General features: G+C 44.6%; 1 protein-coding gene across 1 annotated transcript in view; it reads right to left on the bottom strand.

Moving 5' to 3' along the window:
* Positions 1-453: 453 nt before the first annotated feature.
* Positions 454-18,988, bottom strand: part of ube2g2 (ubiquitin-conjugating enzyme E2G 2 (UBC7 homolog, yeast)) — a gene marked incomplete at its 5' end in the record, with an annotated part of 28,535 nt that continues 10,000 nt past the window's right edge. The window contains 2 exon segments of the mRNA XM_029702004.1: positions 454-1,656; positions 16,648-16,788. Coding sequence (XP_029557864.1) covers positions 1,544-1,656; positions 16,648-16,788 — 254 coding nt within the window.

Genomic DNA, 18,988 nt, shown 5'->3' with positions numbered 1-18,988 from the left:
TGTTGCTGTTGACATATTCTTATTCATTCCTTAACACTTGTGTGTATTAAGTAGTTGTTGTGGAATTGTTAGATTACTTGTTAGATATTACTGCACGGTCGGAACTAGAAGCACAAGCATTTCACTACACTCACATTAACATCTGCTAACCACGTGTATGTCACAAATACAATTGATTTGATGGGAGTTGGTGCTACCGATGGGAGTTGTTGCTACTGATGGGAGTTGTTGCTACTGATGGGAGTTGGTGCTACTGATGGGAGTTGGTGCTACTGATGGGAGTTGTTGCTACCGATGGGAGTTGTTGCTGTTGATGGGAGTTGGCGCTACCGATGGGAGTTGGTGCTGTTGATGGGAGTTGGTGCTACTGATGGGAGTTGTTGCTGTTGATGGGAGTTGGTGCTACTGATGGGAGTTGTTATTGGATAAATAATCATCACAAACAGGCCTTCATTCTTCTCAGAGGAATATCCTCATATTTATTTTCAAACCTTTTGATGAAATATCTATTTACCCATCGTCCTCGGCTCCGGCCATATTTTCCTGCCAGTCGTTCTAACAGAAATATACGCCGCAGAAATGAGAGCCGGAGTCTTCGTAACTACGCGTCATGGTTACGGACTATCAAACCCCTTTGGAGAGACACAGCAAATGACGCCACAGCCTAAATCATCTTTATATTTAATCCGCACCACATTCAAAACACCCAACGACAGAGGTCTGTATAATAGTAATATCTTCAATGTGTTTTTTTTGTTGTTGGGGGGGCCAAAACCCCCCAAAAATGTACCTCCCCAGAAACTAAATGCTTTATTCCCCACATTGATGTTATTACTCCAAAACTAACCTCAAGACAATTTTCAATAGTTGAGTCGACGAGAGGATTTTTAGAAGGATGGTCATGGGAGAATACCTTAAAACAGGAAGAACCATTCGTGTGTCTAGCCAGTCACGTGTTGACAGTATTAATAAAAGATATCTTCTATTACAGAACATTTAACAAAGTTCTCACAAACACTTTTATTATGTATTTACTATTCGAATGAGTCACAGCACCTCTACGTAGCCATATTACAGAGTGAATGGCATTCTGGGTAGTAACAAGCTAAACATATTCCTTTGGAGAAAACAATATAAAGTGCTCGAGAGAGAGAGAAGGCTGACAACGGAACAAAAAACGGATCATTTGAGTCAAATGTTTTTTTTTTTTTTTTGTGTGGGTTCATCATACCCATGGAAACAGCCAGAGATGGGAGCAAATCAGACATCTGCCGTCTCCATGCTTACCAGCTAGTCTAATTGTCACTGTAGTCTCCTGTAACTTCCTGGTTATGACAACTTCCTGTCCTGGCGACATGTTGGGTGAAATGGAAGCGGTAGGTTGGAACCTTACAGATTGGTTCCAGATGGCACACCGTTCCCTTTAAAGTGCACTACTTTTAACCAGGGCTCATTGAACTTTTTTTTTGTCTAAAGTAGTACGCGCTATAGGGAATAGGGTGCCATTTGGGACATGTGTAGAGAATGATTGACGCCGTTGTTATTAGAGACCCAGGGACTTGCGGACGATCTGTTGGGCCAGGCTGTAGAACTGGTCTCTGTCCTCGCGCCACATCTTGGAAGCATCAACGTTCGCTCCACTCTCATCATTGGGCTCTGGAGGGAAAGGTAGAGGAGAGAACGGTTTTTAGAGTGGCAAATACCAAACGTCGAATTAAAACAACAGCGCCAATATTAGGTTTCAAATATGTCAATTTATGTTGAGTGAATTAGTCTGTTCTGGAGGTTGAGATGGCTACAGTACGTAGAGAAAACTGTTTAGTCTGGAGCAGAGAGACTACAGGAAGAGACAAGGGGCTACAGGAAGAGACCAGGGGCTACAGGAAGAGACCAGGGGCTACAGGAAGAGACCAGGGACAACAGGAAGAGACCAGGGGCTACAGGAAGAGACCAGGGACAACAGGAAGAGACCAGGGACTACAGGAAGAGACCAGGGACTACAGGAAGAGACCAGGGGCCACAGGAAGAGACCAGGGGCCACAGGAAGAGACCAGGGGCCACAGGAAGAGACCAGGGGCTACAGGAAGAGACCAGGGGCCACAGGAAGAGACCAGGGGCCACAGGAAGAGACCAGGGGCCACAGGAAGAGACCAGGGGCCACAGGAAGAGACCAGGGGCCACAGGAAGAGACCAGGGGCCACAGGAAGAGACCAGGGGCCACAGGAAGAGACCAGGGGCCACAGGAAGAGACCAGGGGCTACAGGAAGAGACCAGGGGCTACAGGAAGAGACCAGGGACTACAGGAAGAGACCAGGGGCTACAGGAAGAGACCAGGGACAACAGGAAGAGACCAGGGACTACAGGAAGAGACCAGGGACTACAGGAAGAGACCAGGGACTACAGGAAGAGACCAGGGAATACAGGAAGAGACCAGGGAGTACAGGAAGAGACCAGGGAGTACAGCTCTATTCACATTTTTCCAAAAGGGCTCAGATCACCTGTAGCCCTGCCTGCCCGCCCGTAGCCCTGCCTGCCCGCCCGTAGCCCCGCTGGTTTTTGTGTGGTGATGTGATACCAGACAGCAGAATAAGAAAACATCCCCTAGATTGCATTCCTACGTTGTTAATCTCACAGCGTTATCAACCTTTCTGTTGGTAAATCCAGAGAGTCTCGCTCTCAGAGCTATACACTGGACAGTCTGACCGAGGACAAGGGTTGGAGTGTTCTGACCTCACAACAGCGGTCAGGCAGGGTAGACTAGTGGTTAGAGGAGGCGGGTAGCCTAGTGGTTAGAGGAGGCAGGTAGCCTAGTGGTTAGAGGAGGCAGGTAGCCTAGTGGTTAGAGGAGGCAGGTAGCCTAGTGGTTAGAGGAGGCAGGTAGTCTAGTGGTTAGAGGAGGTAGGTAGCCTAGTGGTTAGAGGAGGCAGGTAGCCTAGTGGTTAGAGGAGGCAGGTAGGTAGCCTAGTGGTTAGAGGAGGCAGGTAGGTAGCCTAGTGGTTAGAGGAGGCAGGTAGGTAGCCTAGTGGTTAGAGGAGGCAGGTAGCCTAGTGGTTAGAGGAGGCAGGTAGCCTAGTGGTTAGAGGAGGCGGGTAGTCTAGTGGTTAGAGGAGGCGGGTAGCCTAGTGGTTAGAGGAGGCGGGTAGCCTAGTGGTTAGAGGAGGCAGGTAGCCTAGTGGTTAGAGGAGGCGGGTAGCCTAGTGGTTAGAGGAGGCAGGTAGCCTAGTGGTTAGAGGAGGCGGGTAGCCTAGTGGTTAGAGCAGGTAGCCTAGTGGTTAGAGGAGGCAGGTAGCCTAGTGGTTAGAGGAGGCAGGTAGCCTAGTGGTTAGAGGAGGCAGGTAGCCTAGTGGTTAGAGGAGGCAGGTAGCCTAGTGGTTAGAGGAGGCAGGTAGCCTAGTGGTTAGAGGAGGCGGGTAGCCTAGTGGTTAGAGGAGGCGGGTAGCCTAGTGGTTAGAGGAGGCGGGTAGCCTAGTGGTTAGAGGAGGCGGGTAGCCTAGTGGTTAGAGGAGGCGGGTAGCCTAGTGGTTAGAGGAGGCAGGTAGCCTAGTGGTTAGAGGAGGCAGGTAGCCTAGTGGTTAGAGGAGACAGGTAGCCTAGTGGTTAGAGGAGACAGGTAGCCTAGTGGTTAGAGGAGACAGGTAGCCTAGTGGTTAGAGGGTTGGACCAGTAACCAGCAGGGTAGCCTCGTGGTAGCCTCGTGGTTAGAGGAGGCGGGTAGCCTAGTGGTTAGAGGGGCGGCAGGTAACCTAGTGGCTAGAGGAGGCGGGTAGTCTAGTGGTTAGAGGAGGCGGGTAGCCTAGTGGTTAGAGGAGGCAGGTAGCCTAGTGGTTAGAGGAGGCGGGTAGCCTAGTGGTTAGAGGAGGCGGGTAGCCTAGTGGTTAGAGGAGGCAGGTAGCCTAGTGGTTAGAGGAGGCAGGTAGCCTAGTGGTTAGAGGAGGCAGGTAGCCTAGTGGTTAGAGGAAGCAGGTAGCCTAGTGGTTAGCGGAGGCAGGTAGCCTAGTGGTTATAGGGGAGGCAGGTAGCCTAGTGGTTAGAGGGGAGGCAGGTAGCCTAGTGGTTAGAGGAGGGAGGCAGGTAGCCTAGTGGTTAGAGCGTTGGACCAATAACCAGCAGGTAGTCTAGTGGTTAGAGCGTTGGACTAGTAACCAGCAGGTAGCCTAGTGGTTAGAGGAGGCAGGTAGCCTAGTGGTTAGAGGAGGCAGGTAGCCTAGTGGTTAGAGGAGGCGGGTAGCCTAGTGGTTAGAGGAGGCGGGTAGCCTAGTGGTTAGAGGAGGCGGGTAGCCTAGTGGTTAGAGGAGGCGGGTAGCCTAGTGGTTAGAGGAGGCGGGTAGCCTAGTGGTTAGAGGAGGCGGGTAGCCTAGTGGTTAGAGGAGGCAGGTAGCCTAGTGGTTAGAGGAGACAGGTAGCCTAGTGGTTAGAGGGTTGGACCAGTAACCAGCAGGGTAGCCTCGTGGTAGCCTCGTGGTTAGAGGAGGCGGGTAGCCTAGTGGTTAGAGGGGCGGCAGGTAACCTAGTGGCTAGAGGAGGCGGGTAGTCTAGTGGTTAGAGGAGGCGGGTAGCCTAGTGGTTAGAGGAGGCAGGTAGCCTAGTGGTTAGAGGAGGCGGGTAGCCTAGTGGTTAGAGGAGGCGGGTAGCCTAGTGGTTAGAGGAGGCAGGTAGCCTAGTGGTTAGAGGAGGCAGGTAGCCTAGTGGTTAGAGGAGGCAGGTAGCCTAGTGGTTAGAGGAAGCAGGTAGCCTAGTGGTTAGCGGAGGCAGGTAGCCTAATGGTTATAGGGGAGGCAGGTAGCCTAGTGGTTAGAGGGGAGGCAGGTAGCCTAGTGGTTAGAGGAGGGAGGCAGGTAGCCTAGTGGTTAGAGCGTTGGACTAGTAACCAGCAGGTAGCCTAGTGGTTAGAGCGTTGGACCAATAACCAGCAGGTAGCCTAGTGGTTAGAGCGTTGGACCAGTAACCAGCAGGTAGTCTAGTGGTTAGAGCGTTGGACTAGTAACCAGCAGGGTAGCCTAGTGGTTAAAGCGTTGGGCCAGTAACCAGCAGGGTAGCCTAGTGGTTAGAGTGTTGGACCAGTAACCAGCAGGTAGCCTAGTGGTTAGAGCGTTGGACCAGTAACCAGCAGGTAGCCTAGTGGTTAGAGTGTTGGACCAGTAACCAGCAGGGTAGCCTAGTGGTTAGAGCGTTGGACCAGTAACCAGCAGGGTAGCCTAGTGGTTAGAGCGTTGGGCCAGTAACCAGCAGGTAGTGTAGTGGTTAGAGTGTTGGGCCAGTAACCAGCAGGTAGTCTAGTGGTTAGAGCGTTGGGCCAGTAACCAGCAGGTAGTGTAGTGGTTAGAGCGTTGGACCGGTAACCAGCAGGTAGTCTAGTGGTTAGAGCGTTGGGCCAGTAACCAGCAGGGTAGCCTAGTGGTTAGAGTGTTGGACCAGTAACCAGCAGGTAGCCTAGTGGTTAGAGCGTTGGACCAGTAACCCAAAAGGTTGCTAGATCGAATCCCATAGTTGACCAGGTAAAAATCTGTCATTCTGCTCCTGAACAAGGCAGTTAACCTACTGATCCTAGGTTGTCATTGTAAATAAGAATTTGTTCTTAACTAACTTGCCTCGTTAAATAAAAGGTTAAATTATTGTAAAAATAAATAAATGTAAAAGCACCCAGGCTAATGTTGGCTAGCTAGCTACTTCCAGACACTCTGACCTTTCCACCCGCCCTAGCAGAGCTGTTTAGGCTGTTTTCATGTCATCCAGAGGAGTAGTGACTGTAACTGTCTTACTGGTACCTGTAACAACAACAAACACCAGGTCTTTTCCATCAGTTGTTCTGCACTCTGACACTCTCAAAACCCAGAGTGCTCTGAACTCAGATTACACTGCCAGTGTGAATTTACAAAACGCACCCCATAAATGTTCAGGAAGCATCAGTCTGATGGACAGACCGTGGATGCATTCATTAGGGCAACAAAACAGAACAAAATGGACCGAAACAGGGAGAGAATACATGAACTTGTCCAATAAGAAAGGCTTGTTTTTGGTTTTCCGCTGCAAAACGTTTTGCTACGCCGTGACCTAATGAACACGGCCATAATGCTGAGGTAGGAAGGGAATGACCTGCTGACTACAGACAGTAATATCTTCTCTCTGGACAGGACTCCATCTCTCAGTACTGACCTGCTGACTACAGACAGTAATATCTTCTCTCTGGACAGGACTCCATCTCTCAGTACTGACCTGCTGACTACAGACTGTAATATCTTCTCTCTGGACAGGACTCCATCTCTCAGTACTGACCTGCTGACTACAGACAGTAATATCTTCTCTCTGGACAGGACTCCATCTCTCAGTACTGACCTGCTGACTACAGACAGTAATATCTTCTCTCTGGACAGGACTCCATCTCTCAGTACTGACCTGCTGACTACAGACAGTAATATCTTCTCTCTGGACAGGACTCCATCTCTCAGTACTGACCTGCTGACTACAGACAGTAATATCTTCTCTCTGGACAGGACTCCATCTCTCAGTACTGACCTGCTGACTACAGACAGTAATATCTTCTCTCTGGACAGGACTCCATCTCTCAGTACTGACCTGCTGACTACAGACAGTAATATCTTCTCTCTGGACAGGACTCCATCTCTCAGTACTGACCTGCTGACTACAGACAGTAATATCTTCTCTCTGGACAGGACTCCATCTCTCAGTACTGACCTGCTGACTACAGACAGTAATATCTTCTCTCTGGACAGGACTCCATCTCTCAGTACTGACCTGCTGACTACAGACTGTAATATCTTCTCTCTGGACAGGACTCCATCTCTCAGTACTGACCTGCTGACTACAGACTGTAATATCTTCTCTCTGGACAGGACTCCATCTCTCAGTACTGACCTGCTGACTACAGACAGTAATATCTTCTCTCTGGACAGGACTCCATCTCTCAGTACTGACCTGCTGACTACAGACAGTAATATCTTCTCTCTGGACAGGACTCCATCTCTCAGTACTGACCTGCTGACTACAGACAGTAATATCTTCTCTCTGGACAGGACTCCATCTCTCAGTACTGACCTGCTGACTACAGACAGTAATATCTTCTCTCTGGACAGGACTCCATCTCTCAGTACTGACCTGCTGACTACAGACAGTAATATCTTCTCTCTGGACAGGACTCCATCTCTCAGTACTGACCTGCTGACTACAGACAGTAATATCTTCTCTCTGGACAGGACTCCATCTCTCAGTACTGACCTGCTGACTACAGACAGTAATATCTTCTCTCTGGACAGGACTCCATCTCTCAGTACTGACCTGCTGACTACAGACAGTAATATCTTCTCTCTGGACAGGACTCCATCTCTCAGTACTGACCTGCTGACTACAGACTGTAATATCTTCTCTCTGGACAGGACTCCATCTCTCAGTACTGACCTGCTGACTACAGACAGTAATATCTTCTCTCTGGACAGGACTCCATCTCTCAGTACTGACCTGCTGACTACAGACAGTAATATCTTCTCTCTGGACAGGACTCCATCTCTCAGTACTGACCTGCTGACTACAGACAGTAATATCTTCTCTCTGGACAGGACTCCATCTCTCAGTACTGACCTGCTGACTACAGACAGTAATATCTTCTCTCTGGACAGGACTCCATCTCTCAGTACTGACCTGCTGACTACAGACTGTAATATCTTCTCTCTGGACAGGACTCCATCTCTCAGTACTGACCTGCTGACTACAGACAGTAATATCTTCTCTCTGGACAGGACTCCATCTCTCAGTACTGACCTGCTGACTACAGACAGTAATATCTTCTCTCTGGACAGGACTCCATCTCTCAGTACTGACCTGCTGACTACAGACAGTAATATCTTCTCTCTGGACAGGACTCCATCTCTCAGTACTGACCTGCTGACTACAGACAGTAATATCTTCTCTCTGGACAGGACTCCATCTCTCAGTACTGACCTGCTGACTACAGACAGTAATATCTTCTCTCTGGACAGGACTCCATCTCTCAGTACTGACCTGCTGACTACAGACAGTAATATCTTCTCTCTGGACAGGACTCCATCTCTCAGTACTGACCTGCTGACTACAGACAGTAATATCTTCTCTCTGGACAGGACTCCATCTCTCAGTACTGACCTGCTGACTACAGACAGTAATATCTTCTCTCTGGACAGGACTCCATCTCTCAGTACTGACCTGCTGACTACAGACTGTAATATCTTCTCTCTGGACAGGACTCCATCTCTCAGTACTGACCTGCTGACTACAGACTGTAATATCTTCTCTCTGGACAGGACTCCATCTCTCAGTACTGACCTGCTGACTACAGACAGTAATATCTTCTCTCTGGACAGGACTCCATCTCTCAGTACTGACCTGCTGACTACAGACAGTAATATCTTCTCTCTGGACAGGACTCCATCTCTCAGTACTGACCTGCTGACTACAGACAGTAATATCTTCTCTCTGGACAGGACTCCATCTCTCAGTACTGACCTGCTGACTACAGACAGTAATATCTTCTCTCTGGACAGGACTCCATCTCTCAGTACTGACCTGCTTACAGATCGACTAGACAGTAATATCTTCTCTCTGGACAGGACACCATCTCTCAGTACTGACCTGCTTACAGATCGACTACAGACAGTAATATCTTCTCTCTGGACAGGACTCCATCTCTCAGTACTGACCTGCTTACAGATCGACTACAGAAAGTAATATTTTCTCTCTGGAAAGGACTCCATCTCTCAGTACTGACCTGCTTACAGATCGACTACAGACAGTAATATCTTATCTCTGGACAGGACTCCATCTCGCAGTACTGACCTGGTGACTACAGACAGTAATATCTTCTCTCTGGACAGGACTCCATCTCTCAGTACTGACCTGCTGACTACAGACAGTAATATCTTCTCTCTGGACAGGACTCCATCTCTCAGTACTGACCTGCTGACTACAGACAGTAATATCTTCTCTCTGGACAGGACTCCATCTCTCAGTACTGACCTGCTGACTACAGACAGTAATATCTTCTCTCAGTACGGACCTGCTGACTATAGACAGTAATATCTTCTCTCTGGACAGGACTCCATCTCTCAGTACTGACCTGCTGACTACAGACAGTAATATCTTCTCTCTGGACAGGACTCCATCTCTCAGTACTGACCTGCTGACTACAGACAGTAATATCTTCTCTCTGGACAGGACTCCATCTCTCAGTACTGACCTGCTGACTACAGACAGTAATATCTTCTCTCTGGACAGGACTCCATCTCTCAGTACTGACCTGCTTACAGATCGACTACAGACAGTAATATCTTCTCTCTGGACAGGACTCCATCTCTCAGTACTGACCTGGTGACTACAGACAGTAATATCTTCTCTCTGGACAGGACTCCATCTCTCAGTACTGACCTGCTAACTACAGACAGTAATATCTTCTCTCTGGACAGGACTCCATCTCTCAGTACTGACCTGCTGACTACAGACAGTAATATCTTCTCTCTGGACAGGACTCCATCTCTCAGTACTGACCTGCTGACTACAGACAGTAATATCTTCTCTCTGGACAGGACTCCATTTCTCAGTACTGACCTGCTGACTACAGACAGTAATATCTTCTCTCTGGACAGGACTCCATCTCTCAGTACTGACCTGCTGACTACAGACAGTAATATCTTCTCTCTGGACAGGACTCCATCTCTCAGTACTGACCTGCTTACAGATCGACTACAGACAGTAATATCTTCTCTCTGGACAGGACTCCATCTCTCAGTACTGACCTGCTGACTACAGACAGTAATATCTTCTCTCTGGACAGGACTCCATCTCTCAGTACTGACCTGCTTACAGATCGACTACAGACAGTAATATCTTATCTCTGGACAGGACTCCATCTCTCAGTACTGACCTGCTGACTACAGACAGTAATATCTTCTCTCTGGACAGGACTCCATCTCTCAGTACTGACCTGCTGACTACAGACAGTAATATCTTCTCTCTGGACAGGACTCCATCTCTCAGTACTGACCTGCTGACTACAGACAGTAATATCTTCTCTCTGGACAGGACACCATCTCTCAGTACTGACCTGCTGACTACAGACAGTAATATCTTCTCTCTGGACAGGACTCCATCTCTCAGTACTGACCTGCTGACTACAGACAGTAATATCTTCTCTCTGGACAGGACTCCATCTCTCAGTACTGACCTGCTGACTACAGACAGTAATATCTTCTCTCTGGACAGGACTCCATCTCTCAGTACTGACCTGCTGACTACAGACAGTAATATCTTCTCTCTGGACAGGACTCCATCTCTCAGTACTGACCTGCTGACTACAGACAGTAATATCTTCTCTCTGGACAGGACTCCATCTCTCAGTACTGACCTGCTGACTACAGACAGTAATATCTTCTCTCTGGACAGGACACCATCTCTCAGTACTGACCTGCTGACTACAGACAGTAATATCTTCTCTCTGGACAGGACTCCATCTCTCAGTACTGACCTGCTGACTACAGACAGTAATATCTTCTCTCTGGACAGGACTCCATCTCTCAGTACTGACCTGCTGACTACAGACAGTAATATCTTCTCTCTGGACAGGACTCCATCTCTCAGTACTGACCTGCTGACTACAGACAGTAATATTTTCTCTCTGGACAGGACTCCATCTCTCAGTACTGACCTGCTGACTACAGACAGTAATATCTTCTCTCTGGACAGGACTCCATCTCTCAGTACTGACCTGCTGACTACAGACAGTAATATCTTCTCTCTGGACAGGACTCCATCTCTCAGTACTGACCTGCTGACTACAGACAGTAATATCTTCTCTCTGGACAGGACTCCATCTCTCAGTACTGACCTGCTGACTACAGACAGTAATATCTTCTCTCTGGACAGGACTCCATCTCTCAGTACTGACCTGCTGACTACAGACAGTAATATCTTCTCTCTGGACAGGACTCCATCTCTCAGTACTGACCTGCTGACTACAGACAGTAATATCTTCTCTCTGGACAGGACTCCATCTCTCAGTACTGACCTGATGACTACAGACAGTAATATCTTCTCTCTGGACAGGACTCCATCTCTCAGTACTGACCTGCTGACTACAGACAGTAATATCTTCTCTCTGGACAGGACTCCATCTCTCAGTACTGACCTGCTGACTACAGACAGTAATATCTTCTCTCTGGACAGGACTCCATCTCTCAGTACTGACCTGCTGACTACAGACAGTAATATCTTCTCTCTGGACAGGACACCATCTCTCAGTACTGACCTGCTGACTACAGACAGTAATATCTTCTCTCTGGACAGGACTCCATCTCTCAGTACTGACCTGCTGACTACAGACAGTAATATCTTCTCTCTGGACAGGATTCCATCTCTCAGTACTGACCTGCTGACTACAGACAGTAATATCTTCTCTCTGGACAGGACTCCATCTCTCAGTACTGACCTGCTGACTACAGACAGTAATATCTTCTCTCTGGATAGGACTCCATCTCTCAGTACTGACCTGCTGACTACAGACAGTAATATCTTCTCTCTGGACAGGACTCCATCTCTCAGTACTGACCTGCTGACTACAGACAGTAATATCTTCTCTCTGGACAGGACTCCATCTCTCAGTACTGACCTGCTGACTACAGACAGTAATATCTTCTCTCTGGACAGGACTCCATCTCTCAGTACTGACCTGCTGACTACAGACAGTAATATCTTCTCTCTGGACAGGACTCCATCTCTCAGTACTGACCTGATGACTACAGACAGTAATATCTTCTCTCTGGACAGGACTCCATCTCTCAGTACTGACCTGCTGACTACAGACAGTAATATCTTCTCTCTGGACAGGACTCCATCTCTCAGTACTGACCTGCTGACTACAGACAGTAATATCTTCTCTCTGGACAGGACACCATCTCTCAGTACTGACCTGCTGACTACAGACAGTAATATCTTCTCTCTGGACAGGACTCCATCTCTCAGTACTGACCTGCTGACTAGAGACAGTAATATCTTCTCTCTGGATAGGACTCCATCTCTCAGTACTGACCTGCTGACTACAGACAGTAATATCTTCTCTCTGGACAGGACTCCATCTCTCAGTACTGACCTGCTGACTACAGACAGTAATATCTTCTCTCTGGACAGGACTCCATCTCTCAGTACTGACCTGCTGACTACAGACAGTAATATCTTCTCTCTGGACAGGACTCCATCTCTCAGTACTGACCTGCTGACTACAGACAGTAATATCTTCTCTCTGGACAGGACTCCATCTCTCAGTACTGACCTGATGACTACAGACAGTAATATCTTCTCTCTGGACAGGACTCCATCTCTCAGTACTGACCTGCTGACTACAGACAGTAATATCTTCTCTCTGGACAGGACTCCATCTCTCAGTACTGACCTGCTGACTACAGACAGTAATATCTTCTCTCTGGACAGGACACCATCTCTCAGTACTGACCTGCTGACTACAGACAGTAATATCTTCTCTCTGGACAGGACTCCATCTCTCAGTACTGACCTGCTGACTAGAGACAGTAATATCTTCTCTCTGGACAGGACTCCATCTCTAAGTACTGACCTGCTGACTAGAGACAGTAATATCTTCTCTCTGGACAGGACACCATCTCTCAGTACTGACCTGCTGACTACAGACAGTAATATCTTCTCTCTGGACAGGACTCCATCTCTCAGTACTGACCTGCTGACTACAGACAGTAATATCTTCTCTCTGGACAGGACACCATCTCTCAGTACTGACCTGCTGACTACAGACAGTAATATCTTCTCTCTGGACAGGACACCATCTCTCAGTACTGACCTGCTGACTACAGACAGTAATATCTTCTCTCTGGACAGGACTCCATCTCTCAGTACTGACCTGCTGACTACAGACAGTAATATCTTCTCTCTGGACAGGACTCCATCTCTCAGTACTGACCTGCTGACTAGAGACAGTAATATCTTCTCTCTGGACAGGACTCCATCTCTCAGTACTGACCTGCTGACTAGAGACAGTAATATCTTCTCTCTGGACAGGACACCATCTCTCAGTACTGACCTGCTGACTACAGACAGTAATATCTTCTCTCTGGACAGGACTCCATCTCTCAGTACTGACCTGCTGACTACAGACAGTAATATCTTCTCTCTGGACAGGACTCCATCTCTCAGTACTGACCTGCTGACTACAGACAGTAATATCTTCTCTCTGGACAGGACTCCATCTCTCAGTACTGACCTGCTGACTACAGACAGTAATATCTTCTCTCTGGACAGGACTCCATCTCTCAGTACTGACCTGCTGACTACAGACAGTAATATCTTCTCTCTGGACAGGACTCCATCTCTCAGTACTGACCTGCTGACTACAGACAGTAATATCTTCTCTCTGGACAGGACTCCATCTCTCAGTACTGACCTGCTGACTACAGACAGTAATATCTTCTCTCTGGACAGGACTCCATCTCTCAGTACTGACCTGCTGACTACAGACAGTAATATTTTCTCTCTGGACAGGACTCCATCTCTCAGTACTGACCTGCTGACTACAGACAGTAATATCTTCTCTCTGGACAGGACTCCATCTCTCAGTACTGACCTGCTGACTACAGACAGTAATATCTTCTCTCTGGACAGGACTCCATCTCTCAGTACTGACCTGCTGACTACAGACAGTAATATCTTCTCTCTGGACAGGACTCCATCTCTCAGTACTGACCTGCTGACTACAGACAGTAATATCTTCTCTCTGGACAGGACTCCATCTCTCAGTACTGACCTGCTGACTACAGACAGTAATATCTTCTCTCTGGACAGGACTCCATCTCTCAGTACTGACCTGCTGACTACAGACAGTAATATCTTCTCTCTGGACAGGACTCCATCTCTCAGTACTGACCTGATGACTACAGACAGTAATATCTTCTCTCTGGACAGGACTCCATCTCTCAGTACTGACCTGCTGACTACAGACAGTAATATCTTCTCTCTGGACAGGACTCCATCTCTCAGTACTGACCTGCTGACTACAGACAGTAATATCTTCTCTCTGGACAGGACTCCATCTCTCAGTACTGACCTGCTGACTACAGACAGTAATATCTTCTCTCTGGACAGGACACCATCTCTCAGTACTGACCTGCTGACTACAGACAGTAATATCTTCTCTCTGGACAGGACTCCATCTCTCAGTACTGACCTGCTGACTACAGACAGTAATATCTTCTCTCTGGACAGGATTCCATCTCTCAGTACTGACCTGCTGACTACAGACAGTAATATCTTCTCTCTGGACAGGACTCCATCTCTCAGTACTGACCTGCTGACTACAGACAGTAATATCTTCTCTCTGGATAGGACTCCATCTCTCAGTACTGACCTGCTGACTACAGACAGTAATATCTTCTCTCTGGACAGGACTCCATCTCTCAGTACTGACCTGCTGACTACAGACAGTAATATCTTCTCTCTGGACAGGACTCCATCTCTCAGTACTGACCTGCTGACTACAGACAGTAATATCTTCTCTCTGGACAGGACTCCATCTCTCAGTACTGACCTGCTGACTACAGACAGTAATATCTTCTCTCTGGACAGGACTCCATCTCTCAGTACTGACCTGATGACTACAGACAGTAATATCTTCTCTCTGGACAGGACTCCATCTCTCAGTACTGACCTGCTGACTACAGACAGTAATATCTTCTCTCTGGACAGGACTCCATCTCTCAGTACTGACCTGCTGACTACAGACAGTAATATCTTCTCTCTGGACAGGACACCATCTCTCAGTACTGACCTGCTGACTACAGACAGTAATATCTTCTCTCTGGACAGGACTCCATCTCTCAGTACTGACCTGCTGACTAGAGACAGTAATATCTTCTCTCTGGATAGGACTCCATCTCTCAGTACTGACCTGCTGACTACAGACAGTAATATCTTCTCTCTGGACAGGACTCCATCTCTCAGTACTGACCTGCTGACTACAGACAGTAATATCTTCTCTCTGGACAGGACTCCATCTCTCAGTACTGACCTGCTGACTACAGACAGTAATATCTTCTCTCTGGACAGGACTCCATCTCTCAGTACTGACCTGCTGACTACAGACAGTAATATCTTCTCTCTGGACAGGACTCCATCTCTCAGTACTGACCTGATGACTACAGACAGTAATATCTTCTCTCTGGACAGGACTCCATCTCTCAGTACTGACCTGCTGACTACAGACAGTAATATCTTCTCTCTGGACAGGACTCCATCTCTCAGTACTGACCTGCTGACTACAGACAGTAATATCTTCTCTCTGGACAGGACACCATCTCTCAGTACTGACCTGCTGACTACAGACAGTAATATCTTCTCTCTGGACAGGACTCCATCTCTCAGTACTGACCTGCTGACTAGAGACAGTAATATCTTCTCTCTGGACAGGACTCCATCTCTAAGTACTGACCTGCTGACTAGAGACAGTAATATCTTCTCTCTGGACAGGACACCATCTCTCAGTACTGACCTGCTGACTACAGACAGTAATATCTTCTCTCTGGACAGGACTCCATCTCTCAGTACTGACCTGCTGACTACAGACAGTAATATCTTCTCTCTGGACAGGACACCATCTCTCAGTACTGACCTGCTGACTACAGACAGTAATATCTTCTCTCTGGACAGGACACCATCTCTCAGTACTGACCTGCTGACTACAGACAGTAATATCTTCTCTCTGGACAGGACTCCATCTCTCAGTACTGACCTGCTGACTACAGACAGTAATATCTTCTCTCTGGACAGGACTCCATCTCTCAGTACTGACCTGCTGACTAGAGACAGTAATATCTTCTCTCTGGACAGGACTCCATCTCTCAGTACTGACCTGCTGACTAGAGACAGTAATATCTTCTCTCTGGACAGGACACCATCTCTCAGTACTGACCTGCTGACTACAGACAGTAATATCTTCTCTCTGGACAGGACTCCATCTCTCAGTACTGACCTGCTGACTACAGACAGTAATATCTTCTCTCTGGACAGGACTCCATCTCTCAGTACTGACCTGCTGACTACAGACAGTAATATCTTCTCTCTGGACAGGACTCCATCTCTCAGTACTGACCTGCTGACTACAGACAGTAATATCTTCTCTCTGGACAGGACTCCATCTCTCAGTACTGACCTGCTGACTACAGACAGTAATATCTTCTCTCTGGACAGGACTCCATCTCTCAGTACTGACCTGCTTACAGATCGACTACAGACAGTAATATTTTCTCTCTGGAAAGGACTCCATCTCTCAGTACTGACCTGCTTACAGATCGACTACAGACAGTAATATCTTATCTCTGGACAGGACTCCATCTCTCAGTACTGACCTGTGACTACAGACAGTAATATCTTCTCTCTGGACAGGACTCCATCTCTCAGTACTGACCTGCTGACTACAGACAGTAATATCTTCTCTCTGGACAGGACTCCATCTCTCAGTACTGACCTGCTGACTACAGACAGTAATATCTTCTCTCAGTACTGACCTGCTGACTACAGACAGTAATATCTTCTCTCTGGACAGGACTCCATCTCTCAGTACTGACTACAGGAAGTACAGGAAGTACTGACCTGCTAACATACTGACTACAGACAGTAGGATTTTCTCCACACTCTGGACAGGACTCCATCTCTCAGCACTGCTCTCGTAGCCCATAGGGTCGTCTCCCGGAGCATGCAGGATAGAGATACACACACGGCCATCTGGGTAAACTGAAGAGAAGGAGAGAGGAGAACACAATACAGGATCACACAGACCACGACACAAACCCAGAAACTGAAGGATGCATGTAGCCTGGTTGTACTTTCATTTTGATGAAAAGCATCTTTTCATTTCAGTACAACTGTGGCCCTTTTTTTTTCTTATTTTTTTACGTATTTATTTCACCTTTATTTAACCAGGTATTTATATATTATATATATAACCCTTTATTTAACCAGGTATTTATATATTATATATATAACCCTTTATTTAACCAGGTATTTATATATTATATATATAACCCTTTATTTAACCAGGTATTATATATTATATATAACCCTTTATTTAACCAGGTATTTATATATTATATATATAACCCTTTATTTAACCAGGTATTTATATATTATATATATAACCCTTTATTTAACCAGGTATTTATATATTATATATATAACCCTTTATTTAACCAGGTATTTATATATTATATATATATAACCCTTTATTTAACCAGGTATTTATAAATTATATATATAACACTTTATTTAACCAGGTATATATATATATTATATATATAACCCTTTATTTAACCAGGTATTTATATATTATATATATAACCCTTTATTTAACCAGGTATTTATATATTATATATATATATATATAAAACCCTTTATTTAACCAGGTATTTATATATTATATATATATATAACCCTTTATTTAACCAGGTATTTATATATTATATATATATAACCCTTTATTTAACCAGGTATTTATATATTATATATATAACCCTTTATTTAACCAGGTATTTATATATTATATATATAACCCTTTATTTAACCAGGTATATATATGTTATATATATAACCCTTTATTTAACCAGGTATTTATATGTTATATATATAACCCTTTATTTAACCAGGTATTTATATATTATATATATAACCCTTTATTTAACCAGGTATTTATATATTATATATATAACCCTTTATTTAACCAGGTATTTATATTATATAAATATATATATAACCCTTTATTTAACCAGGTATTTATATATTATATATAACCCTTTATTTAACCAGGTATTTATATATTATATATATAACCCTTTATTTAACCAGGTATTTATATATATATATATAACCCTTTATTTAACCAGGTATTTATATATATATATATAACCCTTTATTTAACCAGGTATTTATATATATATGTATAACCCTTTATTTAACCAGGTATTTATATATTATATATATAACCCTTTATTTAACCAGGTATTTATATATTATATATATAACCCTTTATTTAACCAGGTATTTATATATTATATATATAACCCTTTATTTAACCAGGTATTTATATATTATATATATAACCCTAACCCTTTATTTAACCAGGTATTTATATATTATATATATAACCCTTTATTTAACCAGGTATTTATATTATATAAATATATATATAACCCTTTATTTAACCAGGTATTTATATAAATATATATATAACCCTTTATTTAACCAGGTATTTATATATTATATATATAACCCTTTATTTAACCAGGTATTTATATATTATATATATAACCCTTTATTTAACCAGGTATTTATATATTATATATATAACCCTTTATTTAACCAGGTATTTATATATTATATATATATATATATATATATATAACCCTTTATTTAACCAGGTATTTATATATTATATATATAACCCTTTATTTAACCAGGTATTTATATATTATATTATATAACCCTTTATTTAACCAGGTATTTATATATTATATATATATAACCCTTTATTTAACCAGGTATTTATATATTATATATATAACCCTTTATTTAACCAGGTATTTATATATTATATATATATATATATATAACCCTAACCCTTTATTTAACCAGGTATTTATATATTATATATATATATAACCCTTTATTTAACCAGGTATTTATATATTATATATATAACCCTAACCCTTTATTTAACCAGGTATTTATATATTATATATATATATAACCCTTTATTTAACCAGGTATTTATATATATATAACCCTTTTTTTAACCAGGTATTTATATATTATATATAACCCTTTATTTAACCAGGTATTTATATATTATATATATATAAATATAACCCTTTATTTAACCAGGTATTTATATATTATATATATAACCCTAACCCTTTATTTAACCAGGTATTTATATATT

This window comes from Salmo trutta, chromosome 20 (genome assembly GCF_901001165.1).
Source record: "Salmo trutta chromosome 20, fSalTru1.1, whole genome shotgun sequence".
NCBI lineage: Eukaryota > Metazoa > Chordata > Actinopteri > Salmoniformes > Salmonidae > Salmo > Salmo trutta.
Note: the sequence above shows the minus strand (reverse complement) of the source record. Positions and strands in the feature narration are given on the sequence as shown.